General features: G+C 36.5%; 1 protein-coding gene across 7 annotated transcripts; it reads left to right on the top strand.

Moving 5' to 3' along the window:
* The first annotated feature begins 9,083 nt into the window (after positions 1 to 9,083).
* Positions 9,084 to 22,721, top strand: LOC107787947 (sister chromatid cohesion protein PDS5 homolog C). 7 transcript variants are annotated; one of them, XM_016609565.2, is made up of 14 exons: positions 9,212 to 9,538; positions 12,601 to 12,804; positions 12,878 to 13,059; positions 14,472 to 14,598; positions 14,695 to 14,892; positions 16,362 to 16,409; positions 16,590 to 17,441; positions 17,609 to 17,716; positions 18,114 to 18,187; positions 18,438 to 18,489; positions 18,572 to 18,658; positions 18,740 to 18,774; positions 21,735 to 21,806; positions 21,899 to 22,721. In XM_016609565.2, exons 1-14 carry the CDS (start codon positions 9,434 to 9,436, stop codon positions 22,347 to 22,349), a joined length of 2,595 nt encoding a protein of 864 aa, XP_016465051.1. In that variant the 5' UTR covers positions 9,212 to 9,433; the 3' UTR covers positions 22,350 to 22,721. The 7 variants fall into 7 exon arrangements, with proteins under 7 accessions (XP_016465053.1, XP_075106059.1, XP_016465051.1 ...); XM_016609564.2 differs by having other exon boundaries at positions 16,590 to 17,444; XM_016609568.2 differs by having other exon boundaries at positions 9,221 to 9,538; positions 12,624 to 12,804; positions 16,590 to 17,444.
* Positions 22,722 to 23,194: the final 473 nt, after the last annotated feature.

Genomic DNA, 23,194 nt, shown 5'->3' with positions numbered 1-23,194 from the left:
TCAAGGCATAACAAAGTCAAGAGATATTGCTTCAATTCAAAACACAACACAATGGCTCCTATTCCTAAAAAAACTCACTACACCCGGTTCAAACAAAACCCTTGAAAAAAAACCGCGATACAAAGAAAAACTAAGGGGGAATTGCTACACTACCTAACAAAATAAATTTTTTTATTTTATTTTTTCTTTAGACTTAAATACCTCAAGAAAATTGTCTAATAGATCCATCGTCGAGAAAAGTCCAATCTTTTCTATTTAAAAAAAATTTATTCAATTAAACTAATACAACTAAAATAGCATAGAAAGCCACACAAACAATCTTCTCACCCCACACTTAAAATTGTGCATTGTTCCCAATGCACACACATACATATAAGATGGTAAAAGAAACTCCATGGTAGGACAAAGGTCGAATCACTAGCATCTTATGGGGTACTCATACTTCAACCAGGCCTGGTCCTTCATGTTGGTACCTCACACTTAGTTCCAACCATCCGGTTTGTTGTTGCATCCTTCCAATGGCTTTCCATTCCATGCTCTTAAAAAATAAAAAATCGACACTACAAAAATAATACAATTAGAAAAAAAAATAAAGCAGTAAAGCTGGGTTGCCTCCCAATAAGCGCTTGATTTAACGTCGCGGCACGACGTGAATCACTTTTTCCCTCCACCTTAAACTTATGAATTGAGCCCCCAATTTGGCTTCAAGTATTCGGTTATGCTTTAGGGGTGGTAGAACAAATATAATTGGCCCAAGCAACCATTGTATTATTTTACATTTTTTGGCTTTTAGATGAGGTATGTAGTCCTGTCTTTCTGGCAAGAAAATTTCCAGAATGTAGGCACCTTGTTCCTCATTCCTTGACTCCTCAAGCGGCTCGGATGACTCTATTTCCATATCATCATACAAGCCCAGTGTGGAAAAATGTTTGGAGTGAGGACCAATGCGCTCAAACACATGAACTTTAGGACTTTTAACATCCTCAACATCAATGATACTAGAGTCAACAAAATTTGTATCCTCAAAGTCCTTGACTGACTCTAGTCTCACTTCTTCAACATCGACATCCTCAAATTGTAGTTGGCTAGGTTGTTGATGTTCTACTCTGACCTCCTTAATTAACACCTCAAATTCACGCTCTTCTTGGCTACTATCCCCAATATTGGCTTGTTGAGCATTAACAGCTCCAACCACTTGACTCAATTGAGCTTCCAAGTTGTGAATAGTTGTCTCTTGCCTCTCTATCTACAATTGTTTCTCATTATTTTGTTCCAGAAGGCACTTTAACATATCCTTGATCTCCTTCAGATCCGCATTCCCAGGTTCTTTGTTACTATTAACTTCACAAGAAAAGGTAGAACCATCATAGTAAGTGGTTGGGGGAAAATAAGAAATATAAGCACAACCATGAAGATGACCATTTTTACCATCACACATATTCCACAAAAAAGATTAAGTTGGTGCACATAACTCGATCTCGAGAATATTTTGATAATTTTGATATGGGTGGTTTCCTTTATAATATTTATGAGGATCAATAATAGAATTATCTATACCTAAATTCTCATAATTCCAAGATGTCATGTTTCTCAAATCAACGGTTATAATAAAATAAAATAAAAATACAAAAAAAAACAAACAAAACAAAATAAAAGTTCAAACTCGCAACCTAGCAATATATACAGCTACAACTACACCGTTAGTTCTTCGGCAACGACGCCAAAATTTGGTCACACCCAACTATGCCTTATAAAAAGAACAAAGCGATCGTCGCAAATATAATCCGGTTTACTAGTTCGGAGTCTAATCTCACAGAGCACTAAGGCTTAGCTACAGTTGTTCACTATCACCAATAATACAAGTTTGAACAATTCCTAACGTATAGATATTAAGATTTTTGTGTTTAACTAACTAACTAACAAATTAAAATAATAAATTAACACTAAAGATACTACAGGTTGGAGAAAAGATTAAGGAGGTCTAGAGTTATGATTTTCCCAATTATCGAAATCCTTCCCGCTATGTCTTCTATAATTTTGCCTAAGTATTCTCTACCAATCATGAGCGCTCTGCGTGTTGTAATTCTCTCCCGAGTAATTACAACAATTTACTCGACATACTCTCCCGAGTTACGCTAGTTGGCTTTAATTAAAGCTCACTTAGATCGCACCCAAGGTTTCGTTATCCCTAATCCTACCTTTATACCCTTGGATATTGATTCCTCACATACGTCGGGAGTGATGTTGTTCAACAACTACCTAAATATGCACTCTCTCTCGAGTAATACATACTAAATAGGCACAGCTAATTGAGGGCCCTTCAATCAATCACAAGAATAATATAGTTGAGCAAATAGAGAAAATACTATAGCTTAATTATATAAAAACATAACAAGAATTTATCCCACAAAAGATTCCATCAAAACCCTAGATAACAAATTAGCTATTCATAATAGTATGCAAAATTAAATACAATACTAAAAGTCATAACCAATAATGGAAATAGGAAGAAGGAAGTGAGAAACTTGTAGAAGAATTCTCCGCCTTGCTCATAATTTGTTCTTGCCTCCTTAGGTCGAATCATCGGTCTCCTTAGCCTTTTTAGGTCTAAATTATGTCAAAGGTCTTCAAAATACTGTTTTTCCATGTATATATACCAAGTAGAGTTGGGCCCAAACAATTACACCTTATCCTACGTGAAAAAGGCATATTTTCCGGACAGGCCGTGCGCGGCCGTGCTTGGACCGCGCATATCCACTTTGATTCTGCCTGACGAGCGCAGCCTGAGCACGGCCGCACTATTGACGCGCACTTTTCACCCTATTTCGTTTTGAATTTGGAAAAATGTAAAACAATAAAGATGTAGTCCTTTTAGTTAGCTTTACAACCATATATTGTGGAACTCAAATGGAATTCTGAGCAAAAAGTTATGTCCATTTTACTTGACAGTGCGCAATATGCTTACTCGATTCTTCGTTCGTTCTAACTATCATCCGTTGATCCCCGAACACGATCCCGGCTTAATTCCTTGGGATTTTACTTAGACTTCAAATCTCTAAATCACTTGAATTCATTCCATAACATCTATATAGCTCGGAATCACTCCTACAAGGCATAAAACACATAATTAGTGCAACACACTAGCGATTAAAGCGCAAACTCAACTAAAGTGCAGTAAATTAGAGCGTAATAATTGACTAAAATATGTAATTATAGCCTATAATCAATGACGGAAAGGTAATTTCATGAACGAGGTAGTAAATAAGGTGATAAAATATAAAAAAAATACAATATTCCAAAAATCTAAGCAAAAAATGAACTTTTTCGACGGGCACAGGTGATATTCATTGAAAACATATAGATAAATAGGATTTACTTTATTTAATTCATGTCTAAATAAGATTTGCAATTAGAATAAATATAGGAATACGTTTTCCTGCTTCTAGTTGAAATATATTTCATACTATTATAAATAGGGGTATTGATAGCTTATTTTATGTGTGGAGGAAATAAAAAATTATAGAGAGCATTTATAGATTTATAATAAAATATTTTCCTTCATATTGGTATCAAAGCTTCTATGATCTTGGAAGAGAATCAAATAGCTTCCGCTGCCGGCGGGCGGCGCTAGCCAATGGGTGCCGCCCGTCTGGCCAAAAAATATGTTGGCAAATCATAGATAGTTGTCAACAAAATTAGACTATTGATGAAAAGTTTCAAGAAAAAATCAAGAAAAAAACAAGTTTAAAGAAGTGCAAACAAATGCGGTACAAGATGAAGAAACTCTTCTCTAAAAGTTGGAGAGAGGTTTAAAAATTGGAAGTTGATTATGTGTTTCAGCAAAATTGGGTTGGTGACAGAGTGCATCAACGGGAGTTGGAGACAGGTGCTTCAACAAAATTGGGTGTTGGTGATAAAGTGCATCAACGTGAGTTGGAGACAGGTGTTTCAACAAAATTAGGTTGGTGACAAAGTGCATTAACGTGAGTTGGAGACAGGTGCTTCAACAAATTGAGGGATGGAGGCATGTGCTTCATCAAAAGTGAAAGTTTGAGAGAAGTGCTCTAACATAACTGCACAACGAACAAGTCAGACGTATACAACTTTGAATTACGGGAGAATGTTGGAAAACTAATTCAAAGTAGTAGGAAACCTTAGTTATTTAGGATTTGCTTTATTTAATTCATGTCTAAATAGGATTTGCAGTTAGCATAAATATAGGAATAGACTTTCCTGTTTCTAGTTGAAATATGTTTCATACTATTATAAATAGAGGTATTGATAGTTTATTTTATGTGTAGAGGAAATAAAAAATTATAGAGAACATTTATAGATATATAATAAAATATTTTCATTCATAAGTTAATATACAAAATTTGAGAAAGATTGAAGGTGATTTAGACTGGTTTTGTATCAAAATTCGTAATTAAATCGAGTTCAAAAAATTATTCTGCGATACATGTATCAAACATATATCACACATGTATCTCACACACAAGTATACATGGATATACATGTGATATACATTTGATACAAATATGATACATATGTGATACACATATAATTTTTTTATGTTCAGTTTTTACTTCGAATTTTCAATTCAAATCACCTCAAAACTTCACCAAATCATCCCAAAACTAAAATTCAAGCTTCTTAAGATGTACCCAATCTATTCTAATAACACTCACTCAAAAGAAAGCAAAAATTTAACATTTTTTGTTACAAATAGCTAATTGGCTAATAATAGTAATATTTGGCTAATATTAGTAGTATTTTATGAATTGACCAATTTTTGTAATGAACTACTTATAAATGGGCATAGCTGATAGTTTCCCCTTTTTTTTGAATGTCAATTACAAGGAAAATATGGACCAGAATCCGTGTGTGGCTGGGCTTCAACAGAACAATGGACGAAGTGTACTGGTAGTCATTTTTAAACTTACTATTTAAAATATATCCATAATTAACAATATATTTACATATTAGCCAATTCGTCCAAACTTCAAGATTAAGTATCCTGAATTTTTAAGTTGCTAATTTGAACTTCAAGACTTAATATCCTAAAATTTTGAGATGCTAATTTAAAATTTAGGACTAAGTGTCCTGAACTTTTAAACTTCCAATTTGTAATTAAGAACATAAGATTCGAATTTCTGAACAATTTTCAAACTTTAAGACACGATATTCCAAAATTTAAGCAAAATCATTTATTTTTAAATACATTATAAATATTGAATATATTTTAAACATCATATTTAAAAGTGGCTACCTAGTGTCATTTCCCCATAGAACAATTGGCAATTGGAATGAAGAACTTTACTAGGCTTGTCAGATGTCCGAAAGAAGTAATGAATTGTGTGCTATTATGTTTTTCGCAATGCTCATAGCTGTTATTTGGAGAAAAAGAAACAAGATCAGATTTTAGAACATACAAGTTGAGGCAACTCGCCGACGTTGAGAAATTGCTCTACACAGAGGCAGGGGCATTGACAAGTGGCAGAGACCGCTACAAGACTTATATTCTTTTTCATAAGTTATATACTCCTTCCGATTTGTAATAAGTGACTATTTTACCTTTGACACACCCATTAAGAAAATACAAATTCCTAGGAAAAAAGATGTATTCACTAAATTAAACTTAATTAATTGGTATCTTGACACATTGGAATGTAAATAAGGACAAATTTTGAAAAAATAAAATTAATTCTTTCTTGATTATATAAATAAATACTTATTTTGGACCAAAATAGAAAGGTAAAATGGTCACTTATTGTGAACCGGAGGGAATATTAATTAAGTTATTGGGTTTTATATTCCTAATTATTGTCACAACCCAAACTGAAAGGCCGCGACGGGCACCCGGTGCCTTACTCAACCGAGTACCAACGCAAAATACCTTTCTTTTCATACTATCATGAGTAAATGATCCAGAAAATCCGTCCTGAGATAACAAGAATAAAACATAAGGGAATACTCAACATATGATGACTTAACATGATATACAAACTTATATATGTGACATACGAGCCTATAAGGTCGACATGACCATTTGTAAACTCAAAGCATAGACCGACAAGGCCATACAAGTATCCATACACCTGACATCTGTCTACAAGCCTCTAAGAGTACATAAAATTATAGAGGTTGGGACAGGGCCCCGCCATACCAATCAATACATATCCAAAGCATACTGACCAAATAGGCAACTCCGGAGCAAGTGGAGTGCACCAACACCTTCCGCTGAGCTGATAGCCTACTAGGAGGATTGTCAACCTATCAATCGGGACCTGCGGGCATGAAACGCAGCATCCCCGGGCAAAAGGGACGTTAGTACGAATAAAGTACCGAGTATGTAAGGCAAGAAAGCATAAACAAGATCAGTAATGTAAAGAGAGATATAAGAGATACAACCTGTAACATTTGAGTGCCTCTGGTGGTACTGACATGAAATGCATAATACATATATATACATAAACTTTTAAAAACATACGCCTATATGGGCATCATCATCATATCGTACCCGGCCTCAAAGATGACTCGGTAAAAACGTACCCGGCCATCATATGGCTCGGTAGAATCGTATCCGGTCACATGAAGCTCGGTAAACCCAACTGATCAGTGGTTGCACAATAGGTGCCGTACCCGGCCGTCTATAGCGCGGCTCGGTAAAGTAAAATAGATACTATATATAATGCATGATAGACTCATGGAATCACGTTCTAAACCTTTCGGAATGACTTAAGGTTGTTGCACCTTCGATTAACATTATGGACATCCATACCCTCAATATGAACCTCAGTAAAATTCAAGGATCATACACACTTGCTTAGAATAATTTTATAAGTAAAGAACAATATGGACAACCTTAGTTGCTAGGAGTAGATCCGTTATGAAATAACGTATTCATTTCACTTTAGATCATGCCAAAAGAAAGAAGGAAGTGCCTTAACATACCTTTGAAATCTTCTATCCAATCGTCAAGCAAGCTCAATATGATCTTCTTACGTCTACAACGAGTAAATCGACTTCGTCGTCATCATATAAGCGTTGTAACTTTCATATTTGGAAACTAATATTCTACAAGAAAACAGGCAACACCTCCCATGTTTGTACTGCATCCCATATGTTACCAAAAGTCACCAAACAACCCAAACAACAATAATATAATTCACAATAAGCTATCTAATTAGTTCAATAACCATTTTGAGCGGCAAGCTCGATTTACGATTAACAAAATATGGTTTGAATCCAACTCCTTTTCCATGAATCTGCCTACAACATGTATAACATCATACTTATGCTTACCATATCATTTTCAACCCAAAACATCATAAGCATAATCTTCAAATATAGTCCACACACCTAGCACCTTAGCCTTTATCGTCAACATTTTATTTTTCATGTTATCTTCTTAAACTCACTGAATTAGCACATAGGTAAGTTTAACAACAACAACCAGAACATAATAAAACTATTTATAACAATTTCTAGCCATAACAAACCATATATATAGCCTCAATACAGCCCACAAAAAAGATAGTGATTCCTTATGCCATGTCAATTATTATCTTGTAGATTTTCACTCAAACAACTCAACCAACACATGATTGACCTTAAGCACAACCAAGAACATGATTTACTTACCTTAGGCAGTAGATACAACTTGAAATCCCTAGCTGGTGTAGCTCACAACAACCCTCAATCACATCACAACACTATAGGAGTTGTATTCTCTTCTTGAATCAATTTTTGTGTGCATGTTGGTGTGTAAACACTTGTATTTCGCCTTGAAACTCTACTATACATGAAGGACGTACTGATTCTTAGCCTAATCACAAATAACAACACAAAATCTGAGGTTACTTACCTTTGAAGAACCCTACAAAACAGTCACAAGATGCAGAACTACGATCTAGCAAGCACCACAGGATTTCTAGCGTTGGATTCATATTTTTATCTTAGGTTTTCACCCTAGAATCATGGAGGAACTCTTGGAGAGCATTTAGGAAGGTTTAGGAACTGTTGTGGATGAGAAAGATGAGTTAAAACGACATATAAATGACTTAAATACAAGCTGAAGTTTAAACCAACTTTGTGGGTCCCATGGGAGCTGCTTGCGCAGTCTCCCAAAAACGCAAATATCTCTCTAGTCCGATGTCGTATCGACAACCGGTTTAATGTTTTAGAAACTAGACTCGTAGATCTTCAATTTGATATGTAGATCATCCCTTGATTCCAAGTATATTGGGAGAAAAATGCAGCTACATTTGACCTAAATTTTAGCACATTATGAATGCAACTTGTGATGACCTTTGCCAATTTCTGTTCCACAACTTGCTTGACTTAAAAACATAACACACGACTATCATATGACTAAAATAACTCATAACTTAACCTCTTATCATATTAATCACCCTAGTCTCACCATAAAAGTATATGTTATAACATTCCAAACTTGTCGACTTTCGACGAAACTTATTATTTTTCAATTTGTTTAGCGTCTAAGCTTTCCAACCCTTTTGGTACTTGTTTTTCATGATCTTAAAGATTTGTAACCTCCAAAATAACATGATGAACTTACGTTGTGTACTTTCAAAAAAAATCTCATTTCCGAGCTTACATCAATTGGCTTACGACGTACTCTCACGTACGAAAATATGGGATGTAACAATTATGCCGGTTGTGGTGTAATAGCATGGAGTTACATTCCCATGATGAGTAGTTGACTAGCTGAATTAGGAAGTTTGGTTGGAATTGAATGTACATATTTTTTTGGTATCAATAGAAGTTATTATTTTGACAAAAAAAAGAAGTAAAATGACTTTCTATAGCCGCTATCAAAATAATAGTCACACACATATATACATACATATTTTTTTATGTTATATACAAAATATGTACAAATTTTATACGCTTTTAGCTATCGAATATAAATAATTTATGGTGCGAACTAAAAGTGATAACGCACTCAAAAAAATCATCTTAAATTCAGAATCTTTGATATTCAGAATTCAAATTTAAATGCAATATTTTAATAATCAGACGTGTTCTGATTTTAACATCTCAATCACAACTAAACAAAATCACAAAAAAAACAAACGACCTTAGGTTTAAGTTGGTTAGTGGATAACCCAAAATTTAAACATATATCTTCTCGAAAGTAACAGATCATCTTAGATTTACATAACCAGCGAAAAATAAACGTACTTATAATTCTCTTTCACTGAGTGACGCCTTGTTGCTTGCTCTCTTCCTCCCCGCCCTCTCTTTGTTGCCGTTGCTTGCTTATTCTAGGGCTTCACCACCTTTTATTTCATTGTTCCTCTCAATTCCCATGCACACATAAATTTTCTTTAATTCTAGGGTTTTATAGGGATTATTGGATGGTTTGTTAGATAATAGTTGAAGGTTCTGAGAATTGAGAAAACGAAAGATGGCATCTTCAGATAAAGAACTGGAACAACAGCTCGTCGAAGCTGGAAACAAGCTTCTTCAGCCTCTTTCTTCGGTTGACGATGAACTCCTTCTGTTACTCGACGTGAGTCCCTTCTCCTCTTTTATAGTATTTTTTTCCCCGCTTTAATTCGAATTGGCTGATTCTTGTAATAGTTTTAAAAAGTGAGTTGCATATTTATTTATACTGGCCACATTTGAAATTGCCTAGGGGTTATCAATGTGAGTGTTGGGAGCTTTTTCCTACCTTCAATTTGTATATGGCTTTTACCTCTGCATTTGAGTTTTGTGGGTTGGCTGGAAAGCCTAATGGTTCTGTTTAGATGGCATTTCAAGGAAAAAGCAAAATAAAACCGTCTGCTTTTGAATTTGACAAAAGATGGGTTGAAGTCTACAGTCACAACACGTCCAAAGTTCTACAATGCACACCTAATATCTCCAGATAAGCTCATAGAATCCGTTATTTATGTCGTGAAGTATTGATTTGATTTGGATAATTTGCAGGTTTGAGGCTAGTCTTGGCCAATAGATCATTGTCATGGAGAAAGCGCAGAAATTTTCTTGTGTTTTACCCTCTAAGTGAGAAGAATTTCATGAAATTAGCTACCTGCCAATTCCTCTCTTCCTCTCTAGTGGAAGCGCTCTATAGCCTTTCCTATCTATGGTCGAGACAGAGGACCAAACCGTTGCTAGGGTAACACTACTAGTACCCTACCCAGCTAAAATCCCAACCCTGACTATCATCACGCCTTCCCCCGCTGCTGTACTCAGCTGGTTGACCAGATGCTCAAGATCTAAACTACATCCAGGTCTCCAGAAACTTATAAGAGGACGCAAGTGATGGTATTTCAAGAAAAGGTTCCCCTCCTAGTAGCCTTTCTGATTTATTGTACTGTCATTTCCTTTTGGCTTGATATATTATAAAATTTTGGGAATGTCAGAATGTGTCTCAGAGTTCCTTCTCCACACCACCCGTGACTCCTAAATCTGATTCAACTTCCACACCCACCTTCAAGGTTTTGGGGCTGATGAAGTTTTCCGATCATTTCCCTCGTCAAGAAAAGAAGTTTTCCTATCATTTCATAATATTCCTCCAAAATCTACACCCAAAAAGGAGTAACTTTTTTAGTCCTCCACCCCCCTTCAAGAACTCCATACATTTCCACTATCACCCCCTTCCATAAAGCATGCTCCTCAATTTCGAATCTCCATAATCGCCCTAATAGGACCTTGTTTATAACTCAGTGTTTTTCCCACCCCAAGACCACCTCATTTTTTTGGAGACGTGACGTCTTCCCAACTGATTAAATGGAACTTCTTAACCCCATGTTCTGAGTCCATAAGTAGTTCCTTTGGAGCCTTTCAAATTTGCTGTGACATTAGTTGGTCCGTGAAACAATGATATAAAGTACGTGCGAATGCTCAATAAAGTGCTTGCAGTTAATACTTCCTTCACCCTTTCGACATACACCTCATTTGTCCTCCTGCATTTTCTCAACTCTCTCAATCACCAGGTCCCATGCAGCTTGATCCTTATTAACGCCCAAAGGTAAGCCGAGATAAGTTGTTGGAAAAGGTCCAACCTTGCAACTAAGCAGTGGTGCTAGATTCTCAATATTGTTACTTCACCCGCTGGTCACTTGGGATGATCTCGTACTTCTTGAGCTTGATTTTACGGCTTGACAATGACTGAGTCAGTGTAAGAACCTGTCTAAGATAATCCAGCTGGTTAGTGTTTATGTCACGGCAAACTAAAGTATCTTTGTGAACAAGAGATGTGAAAATCTCATTGTGCATTGCTCCCGATCACCACAGGGAAACCCCTGAAGTAACGACCTGTACAGTTCATCCATCATTCCACTCTACGCTTCTATTATCAGGATGAGTAGTGTAGGAGATAATGGGTCCCTCTGTCTCAAACGCTTCTTTATCGCCCTTAAAGTACCGCCAGCAGCTCAGAAGTTCATTTACTGACCATGCATCAATCACTGAAATCCTAACATATTAAGGAACAAGTCCAGGGTTGCCTAGCAGTTGGACATTGAATAAATAGATGATCGTTGTTCTCTACTTCTTTGTGCCACATATAACATCTGTCGAATAACAAAATCCCCCTCTTGTGGATATAATTGCGTGGGGTAGGCATCACGAGACAAAATCCAGTATCTTGACTTTATTGGGGGTTTTCGTCTTCCGTATTTGTTTCCAAGGACATATGCAGTTATGTTGTGTATTAGAGTTTAATTACCTGTAGCAAGATTTGACAGAAAAAGGTTCTACTGCTATGTCTTTAAATAACCCGTCACCTTTCTTACATTTTAAAAAATGTGCCGCTTTCAAGTCCAACACATGGATTGGTGCTTTTCACTTAATTCATTTTCAATTTATAGGAAAATGTATATTCATGTTTATGGTTTATAAATAGCCTTTGGATGTACAACATTATGGTTTTTCTGGTCTATCTTCAGTTACTGCTTGTTACATGCTCCCATGATATAAGTGGCGCTGCTATGTACTTGCCAAATTGTTTCTTTCTTTTTTTCTTCTTCAAATTTTCTGCTTTCTAACTATTGTTTTAGAAACTCCATAACTTATTAGCTTGGTAGCCTGAACTTGGGGCTAACTTTGATCTTCAGCTCATCAGTAGGTAAGAACTTTACAAGTTTGCATGTGGTTCCTTGTATCCTATTTGGAGCAAGAAAATTAGCCCTACTGGTTTTCTTCAAGAAACACCAAGTAATTAATTGTTATCTTATTGCAAATAACATGAATTTGACTTGCAAATGGGAGCTGTTACTAGATGGAAATAATATGATTTTATAATTTTGTGTCCTCTGTAGATGTATCATCATTGTATTTTAAGCTTGATTTGACTAGCACTCGTCCATTGAGGCCTTTAAAATGGAAATGAGAAAAAGAAAAGTGTTGGGAAATAAATAAGATGATATATTTGGTGGGGTGAAACATAATTTTTTCACTTTTAATCCTTCCATGTTTTGGTTGATTTGATTTTGCAAAAAAATTCAGATCAGAATCTGGAATTGTATTTCAGGATTCCTGTGCCACCTCTTTGTTAGGCTTCTACTTCTCAATTTTTTCACTTGTGCGTTGTTGTTTTTTAATTTTCCCTTTATCGTCTACTTAAAGCGAGTGGAGTCTTGCCTGTCTAGAGTGGAGCAATCACCAGCCATATCCATGCATGATGCACTTTCTCCGTTAATTAAGTCATTAGTAGCAGATGAACTCCTAAGGCATTCGGATGTTGATGTGAAGGTCGCTGTTGCTTCTTGTGTATCTGAAATAACTAGAATATCTGCTCCAAACGCTCCATATGATGATGACAAAATGAAGGTATCAGAAATTTACTCTGTCATTATCCTTCCTTATCGGCCGTCTAATAACATTCCATTTGGTTGACACACAGGATGTCTTTCAATTAATTGTTTCATCCTTTGAGAATTTTCATGACGAGTGCAGCAGATCATATAGTAAAAGGGCCTTGGTCCTTGAGACTGTGGCCAAGGTCAGGTCATGTGTGATCATGCTTGATCTAGAATGCGATAAGCTCATAACAGAGATGTTTCAGCATTTCCTTAAAGAGATAAGGTACCTCCATATATCTTATTGCTTTAAACGTAATTTTGCTATCAAGGACATTTTGACTTCTTCTAGTTGTAATCTACTTTTTCCTCACAAAAAAGTGATTCTGTTTGATTGAAAATTTTGACTATAGATGTTCACCACGGTGAGCTTCTATTGTTTGCTCTTTCAAGTACTACTTGTAATTAATATTGAAAGTCTTTTCCCAAATATTAAAAATAATTTTCTAACAATGTTTTTACTCGTATATTCTTGGATTTGCAGATTCCTTGGACTGCATCTGAAGTTTATGATCCCTATATTATCTTTTATGGGCGAAGTTTATGATCCATATACTTCTATAATTTTTTTTATTAATTTTTTTCCAGGACTTGTATTGTTTATAGAATTGCTTATTTATGTACATGTAATCGTACCTTTATTGGGGTTTAAGCAATTGTTGGAGGCCAGAGTTGTGCCAAATGTGTTATTTGATTTTATGCCGAAAATGTCTTACTGTCCACATCTGCTTGCATACTAACTAGACATTCATTCCTCGCATTCCTCACTAAATCGAGCAATGTGATAGTGCACGTATTGAGATTCAGCTTGACCAGTATCCATAATGGAACTGGAAGGTCAATTATCCTTTTTGATGATATCTAATGCTGCATTAAAGTAGTGAGGTAGGAATTTTTTCTTGAATATTGGTATAAAATGAAAAGTTATATCTAAATAAGCGATGATGTTCTAACTGAAATAGAGGATTGCATTTTCTGTAATTCTCGTCAGCTACTTCTCGTTCTGCTTGTTGTGAAGAATGAATTTGTGAAGCTTTATTAAACCACTACCAATCTGTCAATTCTAACTATACTGATGGGCGTCCCTGGGATGAATTCTGTTGCTGGCTGGATTTTAAGTCTCTTAGGACTCGTTTAGTACGAGGGATAAGGGATAATTAGTCCCGGGATTAAATTTGAGACGACTTTATCCCATGTTTGGTTGGGATAAAATCATGGTATAACTAATCCCGATTCCCGGGATTAGTTATCCCGCAATTGTAGTGACTTTTATCCCTATGAGAGGGTGGAATAACTAATTCCGGGATAATTAATCATGCGATAACTTGTTTCCCAACCAAACGACCCCTTATAGACTTATACGCTGTTATGGATCACAAATTTTGTATGTCATGCTGCAGTTGTTAGTAGATATAAAATAGTGGCATTTACTCTATGGAACTTGACTTTCTTTTAGTCGACCTTTTACTTTGGTTTCGGTAGCATTTCCATGTTAATTATCAATTTAGCATTATTTCTGAAATGATTGTTGTAAACCTAGTAATAAATTGTTCAACATCACTGCTTTGTGAATGACGTTAGGGTAGACATCGTGAAGTTAATCAATTTAACAGTTTATTGCTTGAATTCCATTTCCAGAGATTTTCATTCGGAGGATATATTCACATATATGGCGACGATAATGACTGTTGTGTTGGAAGAAAGTGAAGAAGTAACTATGGAACTGCTTACCCCACTGCTGGCTACTGTAAAAAAGCACAGCAAGGTTTTTCATGGTTTAATAGATGCACTTATTTTGTATTGTCGCATTTATTAAGTCCTTTTTAGTCTTGTGATATGGCTAAATGTTCTCAACTTTCAGGAGGTGACGCCCATTGCTAAGAAGTTGGTGAAGACAGTATTTGCAAATTGTGCACCCAAGCTCAAACCTTACCTGGCACAAGCAGTTGAATCATTAGACCTTTCTTTGGATGAGTACAGCAAATCCCTGACCTCTGTGTTGGAAGGGACTCATATAGCTGTTGAGCTTGGCAATGACAGTTCCTTAAGAGACCAATTGGTAAACTTAATTTTCATTGTTAAGTTATGCTGCCTTTTTAAGATTTTGATGCTCTATTGCCCCTGTAAAATAAAATTTTCAGTTTTCAAATCCGAACTCCTGTAGTAGCAATGTTCAGATGATATCTACTAAATTGTAGCGGCATAACTGACAGGCACAGATCAAGTAAATGACCATAAAATAACTTGGTACAGTGAGGGCTACTGTTAACAGCATATTTGAATATGAAATAAGAATGCAAAAAAAATTTCTTTCTAAAAAGTTTTATGATGTTTTGCAAAAGGGAGAAGGTAGAGCTAAAATCACATAAAATGATTGTTATCTCAAAAGACCTGCAATTTCTTGGGCTCCACACAAATTTAGCGAAATGCAGGACAGAATAAAGGCTAAAGACCCATAGAAGTGACACCAACTAGTGGAGATTAAGGTTTAGTCATATGCGCTGTGCTGACGTCAGGCAAAGTGTTGCTGGTATCTATTTAGTTTGTTTAAAGATTGTTAGTAGGAGGTGTAGGAAACCTCGATTGTTGGTAAACTCAATTTTTAGACACAGGAATGAAATGAGTCGAAATAGAGCAAAATGGATTGTAAGGAATTTATGCTAACCCTAACTAGCTCGGAATTGAGGCAAAGTAGTTTTTGTTGTATTGTTATGATGTTTTGCCACAGCAATTTAACAAGGAAACCAATTTCTTAGTCTTGTCCAAAAGAGTTGGAAGTGTATAACTTTCTTGATGCGTCGTTGTGTAGATGATGTGATTAGATGCCAAATATATCTCGTAGTTCATATGTAAGTGCTGAAGTTCTAATGTTTTGCCAATTTTGTAGCTCTTTAGCAATGAGATTGATGATTGCTAAATATTAATGGTTCTGGGGAAGAGTGATTTCGGCAAATGTTTTGCATGTTGATTTCATAGTTGTTCAACATGTACTTGTTCTCAGTATGAGAATTTGAAGCCCCTTTTTACTGTCTGTGTGTGCCACAAGTGTGTAGTAGTTGATGTTGTTGGTTTGGACGCAATATTATCGCAGTATTTTTTATTTTCTTATAGTGAAGTAAGTTGTTTCATAATCTCATTACTGGCATCAAGTAGATGCAAAGAGTACAAAGGTAAATATGCTTGCTCCATTACGTGATGTTATAAATAGAATCTGGGAGCTAACCGAAAAACCAAAAAATCTGATGAAGGCCATGCTATTGCAGTCTCTCTTTGTGTGGCATCGGGTTGAAGGTTTCACTTTTTAAAAACTACTGACAATGTGATTGACCTTGCAATTCTCTCCTTATTTTAGTATTAAGTTTATATATTGATGTGTGTTCAAGGCTGCTGAGAGCAAGTTTTCTGGCCTTCCAGAGGGTGTTCATGCAACTCAGTTGTGCGATTGGATTTCTTATGTTTTGTGATTTTTCCAGGATATTTTTGTTATAAGTATTTTTATATCTTGTCTTGGAATGCACATTGTCTAAGGCTGCTGGGAGCAAAGTGGCTAGAATATCTTTGGACGAGGCAGGCCAGGCATGTTATCTGGATATTATGATTATTATTTGTTTGTGTTTCCAAATCAATGAATTGGTTTGATGTCATCTATGGTCGTGCATATAAATGTGTTATTTCCAGAATGTGCTTCCAATGTGATTGTGTTGTTGGCTGGCTGTTATTTTAAGGTATTTATTTGGGAACTTCTTATTTGATTAGATGGCTGAGAGTGTCAGAGAAGAGTCATGCTCTGATGACGTTGACCATGCTGTTAATAAATCTTCAAAGTCCATCACAAGTAATGGTGTTAGTGAAAGAAACGGGGAATCTGCTGCTCAAACAGATTCTTTGATTAAGGTCGGGAATCATGATACTGGGGATCTGCAAGATGCTGCTGCTAAGATGACATCGAAGTCTGATTCTGATGATTCAATGGTTGAGAAGTCAATGAAATCAGAGTCTAGGTCAGCACAAGCTGCTAAGGAAAGTGCAAAGAAGGCAAACTCTTTAATAAACTCAGCTGAATCTTCTTTTCAAGCTCCTGACGACAATGAAAAAGAAGCCGATGGGCTTCCAGAATGCAGGAAAAATCAAAATAGCGATTCTGAAAGTTCCACTTCTGATGACCCAGCTTGTGAGGGATTCAACTCTTTGGAGAAGAAAATAGAAGCTAACCTTCAGCATTCTACGCCAAAAGAATCTGAGGGAGACGCTATAAATGTAGCTCCGACATCTCCAAGTCGGAGCCTTGCTGACGAGTGTGTCGGAAAAAAGGCTGGTCGTGGTCGGCCAAAGAAGAAAAAAAGCTCGAATAAAAAACAGAGTGTGTCTAAGGAGGTATCTGAAGGTACAAAAAACTTAGAAGCAAAGCAGGTCAGTCGCCCTTCCAAGGAAGCCCCTTTAGAGCCTTCTCACGAGGAAAAAGAAGATGGCTCCTCCAGTGACGCGGAGGCAATAACGCCGAAGCAGTTGGGTAAGAAGAATGAACCGAGGGTTAAGAGTCAGAGCCAGGATGGCCCCTCTACGAAAAAGGACGATGGCAAAAAGCGTGCTCCTGCAAAAGCTAGGCTGGTAGTATGATTCCCTACAATATTCTTCTAAGGATGATGTCGCTTTAGTTTCTGGTTTCTCCCATTGCAGCTTCATCCCTTTCTAGACTTACCAAACGCTCTTCATGTTAGTCCCATCTATTTTGTTTCTTATTGGCGCTATCTAATTTTGTTCTTTTTTTTGGGTAGGAGAGCACACCTTCACCGGATTCTCCTGATAAGCCTGCTAAAGATGAAGGTAACCAAGAGGAAATCACAAAGAGTGCAAAGAGAAAACAGTCGTCTGGTAAGGACAGGGTAAGTGCTTTACAATGTATATTTATGCTGCTTTATCCATCTTATCTGTTAGCTGTTCAGTGTCCAAATGCCACTGTACTTGTGAAAATAAATATCATGCTCAAAAATTTCTGCTTGATTTGACCGTCCCATTGGAATCTCCTTTTCGACATAGTTGCAGTATCTTGCTTGTCTTTTTCACTCTACTTATGACAGTCTATGCACCCCCCTTTAACCATGATATTGATATTTTAAACGTGCATATCCAGGATGAAGGTTGTCGGATGTGTAGTGAAATCTTCAAAAATTGGTTTATATTTGATTCATTTATCATCTAGAGAATGTATTGTGTGATTAATCAGTGACTTCTCTAGGAAGCTGATGTCTAATCAGTATATGCTGTTGTGCTACTTGTCAGGCAACAGAGGATGTGCAATATGATGAAAGCCTGGTTGGTTTAAAAGTTAAAGTTTGGTGGCCACATGATCGATCGTAAGTGTTTATCTTATTTCCTGTGTTACACTGTTGTCAACTTGTTTGCTCTACCTTTTTTCCCCCGCCCCCTTGGCCCTCAGAACTAATTGCTATAGTTCTTGAGCAATTTTTATCATATCGGGGTAACAGAAATTGCTGCGCAAATGTATGTTAGTTTTATTTGTACACTTTTAGCAATGTAAACTTGCTTTACTTTTGTTTGTAAACACATTCTGGGGTTTTTGCTGACCCTGCGCTGTTGTTACAGATTCTATGAAGGTGTTATTAGTGCCTTTGATTCTGGCAAAAGAAAGCACACTGTAAGTGCAGTTTATTTCCTGCTGCTATAGTAGATTTGTTCCCTTTGTTACTTGCAAAGTTTGACTGGTATTTTCATACTAGGTTTCATATGATGATGGAGAAATAGAAGTATTAAATCTCAGAAAGGAACGGTGGGAATTCATTCAAGGAGATGAAGTGTCTGAAGAGGTTTATTGCTGGCAGAATTTGATATTTGCTGGATTTACCTTATGCATTCTCTAATGCATTTGAATGCTGATCTGTTGGCAGGATCAAATCGCACGTCCAGATGTGTCATCAGTAGTGTAAGCATGCTATTTATTACTTATTCCTTTAGGCGCTACTGGTTGGTGTAGCGAGGACATTTTATCTCATAAACACCAAAACTGTTAATACAATGTTTGGTTGCTACTTTCTTTTCCTCATAAATAATACCTCCATAAGTTTATGTGAGAATTTGTGTATTATTCTATGCGACATAGAATATGGAATAACAATATGAATGTTTGTAATACATGGATTAGGCATCTACATATTATTTTAACCTATTTGTGGGGCATAGGCACTAATAACATTGATTGCCTCCTCCTATACAAGCCTTAATGCAACAATCCTATCCCCAGCTCGTTTTATCTCTATAACTTTATTTTTAAGTCCTGGTTCTACAGTAATTTCCAACCCATTCATATTTTTATCTATCGGCGCAATATCATAATTTATAACCCGTGTTATCTCTCTAGGCTTTTGCCATGCAATATTAACTCTCCTCCTTTTTAGGGTATCCACCAAATTCCATCGACTTCCCTGTCAAAGTGCATATGCTCCAGCTACCTACCTGAATTCGACTCTCTTGGACTAGCTTTTTACCCTTATCTGTCCATGATGCGAGAAGCCTTTCTTATTTTACAGCACATCCGGGCATTGATGAGGCGAAAGTAGCTTTTGTACTCATACCTGTCCATGAAGTGGGAACCCTTTCATACCCACATTCGGGCATGATGTAGGAACAATTGCTTATACTCCTTCACAGTCACATAGGTGCGATGTATGAGGATTATGAATTGACAAGTTTTACGCTGGCTGCCAGTCTACCTTAATGCTTCTCCTTTATTATTTTTTTTGATAACCGTGGTATCCAGTTCAACTTGCGCATACGTCGGCTAATTCCATACAGTACCTGTAGCAGGTACTGGGTGACTTTGTCCACCAGGCTTGGAAGAAATCACGTAATGTTTTTGCCTCCGTTGAGATTTGAACATGATGCCTCATGGCTCTCAACCTACATCATTGACCACTTGGCCACACCCTTGGGTGCTTAATCTCCCTCCTCCTTTATTTGGGCTTGGGACCAGCAATGTGAATTCATTTATATCCTTTTCTCCATTCTCTTTAGGAAGACAGAATAAGGAAGATCGTGTGTGATAAAAGTGCTCTAAGCATTCTGTTCACATCATCATGGACAATTTCCAAGGTATAGTGAAAGATTCCCATTGTAAAATCCATCAGGTTCCTGTACCTTTTTTCCTTCATAAGCCATCCCAAATCCATCAGGTTTTGGTACTTTATCTTCATAGCTTTTCAGTGATCTCCTTTTCAGAAAGTCTTCGCAAGATATCTTTTTAACACAAGTTAATGTTCTGAAATGAAATTTCATCCAATGTCAGTTGCAACTTTTTGTATCAGTTAACCATCACTTATAAAATTGTAATTACTCTTTCCTTAATTTCTTCATCTCCAGATATTCTCGTTCATATGTAATTACTGGATAAATTATATCTCCTATGAGCATAGACAATTTTATGAAAAAGATCTACTGTCATTTCCATCTTTCAACCATCTCACTGTCGACTTCCATCTCCAGCTTATTTCCTGTGTTCCTTGAATCCTCACTTTGTAGCTCCTGTTTTTGGTACATTATCTCTTCTTTCTCTAGCTCATATAATTCTTGAAGAACTTTGACAATATTATTTTCTGGTTTTCCAAGACCCCAAGTATTCTCCTATTTTGCTTCTTAAAATGTTCCTCAGTACTTTCAAATTGCTTGCCAATTTGTAATCTGGTCTTTCTAATCTTGAAATTGTCCCGCCATTGTCTGACAAATTCTTTAAAGCCCTCTTGTTTTAATCTGTGATATGTGTAGGTGTAGATTACCGTGGTGTGTCTAGAAATCGCTCTTCCCATTCAGTAAAAATTGGAATCTGTCAATATGTGATGCACTAATTTTTTTTTATTTTTCTTAGAAAGATGTGATGCACTGAGTTTATTGCTGGATGTAATTTGAGTGCCAGTCACATTAAGTTAATATCATTAATGAAGTGCCAAAAGTTGAACATTCCCTGAAGGTCACCATCTTGACTACGTACATTGCAAGGCAAGTCTCACAAGATTGAAATCCACGGCTAATCACAAGTAAAAGAAGTCAATAGGTTTTATTGTATGCGTTATACTTTTCAACTTTAACTTTTGCCGGATGGCTTTTTTTTAATATAAAATACTCATTAGTAAAATATTATGTTCCTCATCCTCGTGGTGCTTTTTCCTATGATTTTTTCCTGATAGATGATGCCCCACTATTTTATTATTTTTCTCCTTCTCTGCCTGTTACTTCATGGCGCACACACCATCATTGAACGAATTTGTTTTCATTGGACGGACTGAAAAAGCCTGACTTCCTGCTCTGATTTCCCATAATTTTCGTTGGTTGAATTGCTGGATTTTGAGGGCTATTGCATTGTGCTGCTTCCACAGCACAACTATATAAACCTGTGATGGCATGTGACTTTGATTATTTGTAACATGTCACTTCTGTTAGTCTATGAGCAAAGCCAGGTGCTATGGCTGGATTGTGTGTATAAATAACCATTTTATGTGGTCTTCTGTTTCGGTGGTTGCAGTATAAGAGAAGTTTCTCTTAGTTTGAGACCCAAGTGGAGCGGGCTATGTTTAAATTGTCCATAACTATTTAGATGTCTTTTATTGTCTTATTATGTTTTTCTTGATTTAAGCCACAAAGTTATTGTATGAAGTGATGGGATGTGGAAATTAACATTGTAAGGAGGATCTAGTGTTACCTCTTTAAAGAAATCGAGGCTATCTTTTAAGTGATTGTGTGATTAACCTTTTCTTCTCAGCCATTTAAGGTATGGCGTGATTTATTGTTACTGAATCTAATTATTTGAACTTAAGTAGAGTTAAAGGAGTTGTAATTCCATTTCCTGAAGTGGCTTCATTGAATTCTGTTGACTCCTGTGCTTTCATATGCCAGGCAAAAGAAAAAAGGTAGAACAATTGCTGAATCATCAGCGAAGCATGCCAAAGTGGAGGCTTCACCTAATAGGTTATCTTTTATATCTCATCCATTTTTTTAAATTTTATGAAATTGATAGGTATTGAAGCTAATGATTTCAGTTTTTGATCTGTTTCTTACAGTAATCTCAAAGGCAAGTCCACAAAATCTGGACTTAAATCCAGGAGTGAAGGTAAATCTGATGGGAGAAATGAGGATGATGAGCCTGGCAGTAAATCGAAGGCCCAACCTCGAAAGAGCACTGGTAAATCTGTTGACGACGCTGAAAAGGTATCTGGCAAATCTAATATTGGTAGTAGTACACCTAAATCCAAGTCTGAGCAAGAATCCTCATCAAAGACTGCCACCAAGTCCAAAGGTAAAACTCCTCAAAGTGGCAGCAAGCCTAATGCCAATGGCACGGGCAAGGCAAAGTCAAGTTCCTCAAAGGTGAAAGAAACATCGGACCGAAAAGAAAAGTTAACTGATCCAGTGAAAACACCTGAAAGCACAAAGGATAAATTATCTGTTGCATCAAAGGAACAAGTAAGTGAGACAAAAAGTGGAAAAAAGCGAGGCAGAGGGAAACGGTGAATATATGTGATGCGTCTTTAGGGGAGCTATTCGGTCTTGCCGTATGGTTGGTCTTGGGGGACTTGTTGCACAGCTCATTGAAGGGAGAGTATGCATGCCTTTCATGTTAATTGTTCTGTGATGACAGTTCAGGATCATGGCTTTGCAAATATTGTAGTAGCTTTGTAATTCTTTTGGTCTGTGAGTATCCCGAGGGTAGTTTTTCTCTCAATTTCACTGTAGTAGTAGATTGAAGTTACATTATTAGTTTCTCGTTTCTGGTTAGCAGTTTAGCTTCGGTCGTCGTGGCCTAGATCACTAAGGTATCATAAGCGTTACTGTATTTATGGGATGCAGTTTGAAGTTGCAACAGGTGAAGTTTCTAGTTAGCTATGTTGACGTCTTTTGGAGCTAGTTAGCTATGTTGACGTATCTCGGAGCTAGACAAAATGAGCCAAGTGACGAGCTTTTCCCTTCTATTCTAGAGGGTAGAATATTATTGTGGGAGTTTGGTTTCTTCTTCAACGATATGGTAATGGTTTTGACCAACTTTGACAATACCATTTGATGAGCCATAGGTAAGCAAAAAGCTCAAGCTAACTATATGGACTATAAAAATGCAACTACGTCTAGTCACAAGAGCAGAGTTAGTTTAAAGGGGTTCGATATAATTTTTTTGTCAAAAGATTAATCTATGCCTATGGTATTATTTTTTCTTTTTTTCTTTTAAATCTCAAACTTGTTACTCTTGGCTTCGAGGCGCTGAGATGACTGCAGATTTTACTTTATTTATTGTCTTATGCTTAATTGCAGAATCATGCCTGTTATAAAAGAATACTCCATTGTTTGACACTAAAGCCAACTAT

Source organism: Nicotiana tabacum, chromosome 1, assembly GCF_000715075.1.
Source record: "Nicotiana tabacum cultivar K326 chromosome 1, ASM71507v2, whole genome shotgun sequence".
Classification (NCBI taxonomy): Eukaryota; Viridiplantae; Streptophyta; class Magnoliopsida; order Solanales; family Solanaceae; genus Nicotiana; species Nicotiana tabacum.
The sequence above is the reverse complement of the archived record's forward strand: the minus strand, read 5'-3'. Positions and strand labels throughout refer to the sequence as shown.